Genomic DNA, 6,951 nt, shown 5'->3' on the forward strand with positions numbered 1-6,951 from the left:
TTACGAATCCTGCGCGCTATCCACCAGGCTATGAGTGTGTGTGTGTGTGTGTGTGTGTGTGTGTGTGTGTGTGTGTGTGTGTGTGTGTGTGCGTGTGTGTGTGTTTAACTTAATGTAAATTACAAGGCAAGTGTATCCTGGATCGATATACAAGCGAGAGGAGAGTCGTACCTCAGTCACGAACTTTGCAGGACATAATTTACACCAATTTACTGTTTCCGGCTTCTGCAAGAGGGACTTTTATTCAGCCGAGAAACTGTAGTGGCGCAGAATTTGGGCGGAAGTGTGTGTGTGTTTGCGTGTGTTTTTGCGTGTGTACTCACCTAGTTGTGCTTGCGGGGGTTGAGCTCTGGCTCTTTGGTCCCGCCTCTCAACCGTCAATCAACAGGTGTACAGATTAATGAGCCTATTGGGCTCTATCATATCTACACTTGAAACTGTGTACGGAGTCAGCCTCCACCACTGTGTGTGTGTGTGTGTTTGCGTGTGTGAGTGAGAGAGAGAGAGAGAGAGAGAGAGAGAGTGAGAGAGAGAGTGAGAGGAGAGAGTGAGAGAGAGAGAGAGAGAGAGAGAGAGAGAGAGAGTTGGTTAAATTAGCTCTAAAACGTGTTAAAGAAACAAGGGGCGGCCGTGGTCAGGCTCTTCTCCGTCTTACAAATAATAGAGTAATAATAAAATATGGAGCAGAATGCAACAGTACAGTGCAACACTTGGTCGTGATGCTCCACAGTCTCTCTGCAGTAAAGAATATTTAATGACAAAAAGAATATAACGTATCCCATGCATACTAAAACACCCTCCGCACCTGGGTCGGGGGAGAGGGAGGATGAGGGGAGGGTGAAGGGAGGGTAATCGAGGGGAAAGTGGGGGGGTAAGGGAGCGGACGGTTGGGGATGGTGATATTTTACATGGTGCCAGGTTGAGAATAGAGGACGTTGAGACTAAGGGGAGGGTAAGATTCAGAGAAGGGTGAGAGGGGAGATTGAGGGAAGGGGTGAGAGGGAGATTGAGAAATAGGTGATAAAAAGGTTGATGGGGTGTGTGTGAGAAAGGGAAAGGTTTTGGAGTGGGGGTTAAAATGAAGGCTGAGGGGAGTAGAGGGTAAATAGAACAGAGTGTAAGAAATGGAAGGGGAGACAGGAGAGAGCAGGAATAGGGTGGGAGCAGGAGTCATGCCTCAAAGTAAAAAGGACGGAATGGGACTTTTTATGAGTGATACCCGAGGGGAATGGAGAAGTGAAAGAAGGGAGGAATGGAAGAGAAGAGGAGAGGTACAGGGGGACCCGAAGGGAAAAAATAATGGACAAGCGATAGGAGAGGATTAAATAGGAAAAGGAAGAGGAGTAGGAGAAGGTGGAGGAGGAAGATAAAATTTAGTAGGAGCGCACAAAATCACACTGACATCTAACTTCTAAATCTATGACAAAAAATTTAACATTTTTGAAGGCAGACACTGTATATATAAAACAGAAACTACCTACCTATCGAGGATCGATGTCCCCAGAGCCCGGTCTCTGACCAGGCCTCCAGTGTCTACAAAAAATAAAAAAATATATTGAGAGGTTGTGACACAAGTTGATAAGATGCTCGCAAGATGTTAATAGTTATTGGGGATTTTTACAATGACTCTCTTGGCCAGTGGACAGTTTGTGGCCAGTGGACAGTTTGTGGCCAGTGGACAGTTTGTGGCCAGTGGACAGTTTGTGGCCAGTGGACAGTTTGTGTCCAGTGGACAGTTTGTGGCCAGTGGACAGCTTGTGGACAGTGGACAGTTTGTGGCCAGTGGACAGTTTGTGGCCAGTGGACAGTTTGTGGCCAGTGGACAGTTTGTGGCCAGTGGACAGTTTGTGGCCAGTGGACAGTTTGTGTCCAGTGGACAGTTTGTGGCCAGTGGACAGTTTGTGGCCAGTGGACAGCTTGTGGACAGTGGACAGCTTGTGGACAGTGGACAGCTTGTGGCCAGTGGACAGCTTGTGGCCAGTGGACAGCTTGTGGCCAGTGGACAGCTTGTGGCCAGTGGACAGCTTGTGGCCAGTGGACAGTTTGTGGCCAGTGGACAGTTTGTGGCCAGTGGACAGTTTGTGGCCAGTGGACAGTTTGTGGCCAGTGGACAGTTTGTGGCCAGTGGACAGTTTGTGGCCAGTGGATAGCTTGTGGACAGCTTGTGGACAGTGGACAGCTTGTGGACAGTGGACAGCTTGTGGCCAGTGGACAGCTTGTGGCCAGTGGACAGCTTGTGGACAGTGGACAGCTTGTGGACAGTGGACAACTTGTGGACAGCTTGTGTCCAGTGGACAGTTTGTGGCCAGTGGACAGTTTGTGGCCAGTGGACAGTTTGTGGCCAGTGGACAGCTTGTGGACATTGGACAGTTTATGGCCAGTGGACAGTTTGTGGCCAGTGGACAGTTTGTGGCCAGTGGATAGCTTGTGGCCAGTGGACAGCTTGTGGCCAGCGGACAGCTTGTGGCCAGCGGACAGCTTGAGGCCAGCGGACAGCTTGAGGCTAGCGGACAGCTTGAGGCTAGCGGACAGCTTGAGGCCAGCGGACAGCTTGAGGCCAGCAGACAGCTTGTGGCCAGTGGACAGCTTGTGGCCAGCGGACAGCTTGTGGCCAGCGGACAGCTTGTGGCCAGCGGACAGCTTGAGGCCAGCGGACAGCTTGTGGCCAGCGGACAGCTTGAGGCCAGCGGACAGCTTGTGACCAGCGGACAGCTTGTGACCAGCGGACAGCTTGTGGCCAGCGGACAGCTTGTGGCCAGCGGACAGCTTGAGGCCAGCGGACAGCTTGAGGCCAGCGGACAGCTTGTGGCCAGCGGACAGCTTGTGGCCAGCGGACAGCTTGAGGCCAGCGGACAGCTTGAGGCTAGCGGACAGCTTGTGGCCAGCGGACAGCTTGTGGCCAGCGGACAGCTTGAGGCCAGTGGACAGAAACTGCCGATTCCTTCTACAGTTGGTTTGCACACAACAGTAGTTTGGGAAACCAGAAACTGCCTCGTCCTCACATATAATATCACAATATTAACGATTCGACCCCTAACCTAGGAGGTACAGTGGTTTAAGAAAATGAAAAGTTCAGTTTAATAAACTGTGTATGTAAATAAACGTGTGTTAGAAAAAACAAATATGAGTGAGTATTCTGAAAGTGAAAGTATGTTTATAAGAATCAGCATCACATGTGCTCTGTCGGTTAATATATTATGCTGAAATAAAATTATCACCGAGAATCATAGCACTCCCTTGTGCTTGTATGTGTTTATATATATATATATATATATATACATATATATATATATATATATATATATACATATATATATGTAATATATAATATATATATATAAATATAAATAATACACACGGTATTCCACTCTCAGCTTGAACTCAGAGTTACACTAGTGAATATTCTCGCGAGGCGCCGAATATATCGACGAAATCTTCTCTATTTCCATAAATTTAACTTTTACCGCGAATCTCCGAGCTCGTCTCTTCTCAAAAGGGGTTGCACATCTCTCTCGTGTGGTCGTACCTCTCCTCACCCAGAGGATAACCATCTCCTTTTCTAGGGTCGTATCACTTCTTTCCCAACAGTCGTACACCTCTTCGTACGATGGTCGGGCCTTTCCTCTTTCCGGGGTCGTACCTCTCCTCTTCCCAGGAGTCCTATTCTTCCATATTAACGAAACCCTCCACTGAAGTCGCTTTGTTCATTTTGCTGTCGATAACCATACACGGTCAGAGGTTCGTTGATTTTTCTCTAGGGTAAAACTCTAAAACGTTGTGGATAAAAGTGTGTGTATCTGTGTGTATGAATCTTAGTGTATGACGGTCGTATAAAATACAGGAGTTATCTGTGCAGGTTACGAGCAAAGGGGGATTCAGACTGCGCCATTTTATTAGGCCTGAATATTTTATATATGGAGGTGAGATCAATGAGTGTACAGTGTGCGGGGTATGTGTGTACTCCTCTAGTTGTGCTTGCGGGGGTTGAGCTTCGGCTCTCTGGTCCCGCATTTCATCTGTCAATTAACTGGCGTACTGGTTCTTGAGCCTATTGGGCTCTATCATATCTACATTTGAAAGTATGTATGGAGTCTGCCTTCACCACATTACTTCATAATGCATACCATTTGTTAACAATTCTGACACTAAAAATTATTTCTAATGTGTCTATGCCTCATTTATTTACTCTTCTTCCATCTGTGTCCTATAGTGCGTGTGCCTCTTATGTTAAATAAACTGTTTTTATTTACCCCATAAATTCCTCGGAGAATCTTGTATGTGGTGATCATGTCTTGCATAACTCTTCTGTCTTCCAGCGACGTGTGGTTTAGTTGCTGTAGTCTCTACGGGTCTAACGGGACTGTGTGTGTTGTGTGTGTTGCAAAATATTGTAAATTACAAACGAAGAATCTTCAATATCACAATATATATATATATATATATATATATATATATATATATATATATATATATATATATATATATATATATATATATCAAGCGAATATACAACCACATAAAAACATATGTTAATTACTACTACATATGTCTGTGTTAAACCAATTTCGCATAAAATAAATTTTTATATTGAAATCTCTCTCTATATAAATTATTGTTAAATGGTAGATAACTTTCAGCACACTATTCACTTGAAAAAGTACGATACTGAAGCACAAGGAACAATTGGACGTTATATTGAGGCAATTTAGTCAAAAAGGGACGAAGATTGCAACACTGAATGGGTGTCTACAACACACCGTTGCAGTCTACAATACTGTATTGCAGTCTACAATATTGTATTGCAGTTTACAATGCTGTATTGCAGTCTGCAATGCTGTATTGCAGTCTGCAATGCTGTATTGCAGTCTACAGTGCTGCATTGCAGTCTGCAATGCTGTATTGCAGTCTGCAAAACTGTATTCCAGCCAACAACATTGACAGTCTGCATCTCTGAAAGAAAATCATAGTTAAATTCTTTGGTGACTGACTGATGAGGGGATTTCATAAATAATATAAGCGGGTCGATTTGAAATGTACCTTCACTTATAGCCTTATTGTTTCTTGATAACACGGGGATTCATATTCTCTGATGTTTTATGTTTTTATTAAACTTACGTAATAATTTTGCTCTTTCCAATTTTTGTCAAGATTTTTTCTGTGTTGTTCGATGAAAAGCAGCTTAATTATCTATGCAAGTGATCAAAACATATTTTTGTTTTACTAGGCGAATATCGAGTTAAAATATATTCAGTAAGAGGAACGTGAGTAAAGTCTACGGACACCTTTTGCCGGGTTTCACTAACTGCTTTCACTAATAAGATTTAGTACGCAAAATATCCAACCCTTACATCTGATAATAACGGAAGTGACGACACTTCGGTCCGTCCATGACTATTAAGTCTAATATTTCAGCTACAGTTATTGTGACTTATTGTCTGCATTCAAAATACTAGTTTCACGAATAAAATAACTGAAGTCGGCTTGGGACGCCGACCACAAATTGACCTCGAGATACACCACCATTTTTAGACACGTTGATGCAGAAAATTTTGGTGGCTAAAAGCTCATTTTAAAACTTCGGAAAATATTTTTTCGGAATAGAAGGAGAAAAACACAAAACAGAAACCTCCATTCATCCCTTAGAAGTGACTGCATTTTTGACTATAAATCATCACTCTTTGGCAGGTGATACGACTCTTGAAGGGCCTCTCTACACCTCCAAACTCGAGAATTTATTTTTGGACAAACCACAGACCCAGTTTAAAATTGAGATCAATTTTTTTTTAGGATTCATTTCATGCAGTGAATGGGAGAACATTGGTACCAATGTTTTTTTCTTAGTCATGAAAATTGCTGCTGTCAGGACACCGTTGCCACGTTAAAAAAAATAACTCGTTGATTTTACCGCTTCAATTTTTGTTAACTTTGTCAGTTTCGTTCTTTCTATTTTACTTTTCCACCCTCTACGCCATGTGGAAACAGTGACTGCCTCTACGGTCTCATATTATATGAATACGATAACTGATTGAACTTTAAACCACGTGATACATCTGCAGTACATTCACCTGGGCTCTGGGAGACTCGAACCATGGTTCCCTTGCGAGTGAGGCCGAAGCTCACACACGTGAGAGAGTGAGATTCGTGAGAGTTTTTTTTACATCTTCGTGTGAGTTATTTACATCTACAGTCCAGCGTCACGTGACGCACCTACAGCTCTACGTCTCGTTGTTCCATTTCAAATTGTTCTTAATATTTCATTTTTGTTTCTGTTCCACATTTTTCTTCCGGCTTCTTGCCTATCGTGCATTGTCCCGGCCCAACTGCTTCTCCCTCTCGTTCATACATGCCCAAACCCTTCCCACTACTTATCCATCCCTTCTTCCTTTCCCACTCTCGATGGACACTTTCGCCCTTCCATTTCGTCCTCCCTTATGTGTTTTTAAAATCTCATTCCTTCTTCTAGTTCCTTTTCCAGGAGCCCTATCCCTCTTCCGTGCCACGAACCCCTTTCTCATTCCGTCCCTACAAATTAGCCTTTCCAATCCTTTTAATGCTCAGTGAGCATTTAACCCCAACCCATTCATCTCCATATCCCAGGATCACCTTTCCCCTTTCTTTTCCTGCCTAAAACTCCTCCCTACGTATCAGCTTCCCTGCCTAACTACCTTCCCACCTTTCTCATACTAGGCCAACCAATCCCCCTTGCGTATCCCATCCCTGCTCAATCCATACTTCGTCCATTCCGGTCGTATTTAATGATCCACCTCTCCCTTACCCACTCTGTCCAACGATCCCCCATCCCATCCCTACCCTACCCAACGATCCGTCTCCAATTCACATCGCTGCCCCCTCCCTTTCCCCATTAGTGCCCCAGGAATTCTCCTCCTCCTCCTCCTCCTGGCCTTCCCTGTTCCAGGAAACCTCTGAGAGAACACCCCTTTTCCCTCTCCC

General features: G+C 44.4%; 1 protein-coding gene across 1 annotated transcript; it reads left to right on the forward strand.

Moving 5' to 3' along the window:
* The first annotated feature begins 1,622 nt into the window (after window positions 1-1,622).
* On the forward strand, window positions 1,623-4,954 carry LOC138357500 (uncharacterized). Its single transcript, XM_069314357.1, has 4 exons — window positions 1,623-2,138; window positions 2,173-2,405; window positions 2,436-2,953; window positions 4,866-4,954. The coding sequence occupies exons 1-4, from the start codon at window positions 1,623-1,625 to the stop codon at window positions 4,952-4,954; spliced, it is 1,356 nt and encodes a 451-aa protein (XP_069170458.1).
* The last annotated feature ends 1,997 nt before the right edge of the window (window positions 4,955-6,951 follow it).

This window comes from Procambarus clarkii, chromosome 78 (genome assembly GCF_040958095.1).
Source record: "Procambarus clarkii isolate CNS0578487 chromosome 78, FALCON_Pclarkii_2.0, whole genome shotgun sequence".
Lineage (NCBI taxonomy): Eukaryota > Metazoa > Arthropoda > Malacostraca > Decapoda > Cambaridae > Procambarus > Procambarus clarkii.

What these genes read in the sequence shown, in the direction of transcription:
- LOC138357500 (XM_069314357.1), top strand. Translation starts at nt 1,623, where the DNA reads ATGACTCTCTTGGCCAGTGGACAGTTTGTGGCCAGTGGACAGTTTGTG. An exon ending in TGGCCAGTGGACAGTTTGTG is followed by an intron (nt 2,139 to 2,172) that starts GCCAGTGGATAG and finishes GCTTGTGGACAG; the next exon opens with TGGACAGCTTGTGGACAGTG. An exon ending in GCCGATTCCTTCTACAGTTG is followed by an intron (nt 2,954 to 4,865) that starts GTTTGCACACAA and finishes GCTGTATTGCAG; the next exon opens with TCTACAGTGCTGCATTGCAG.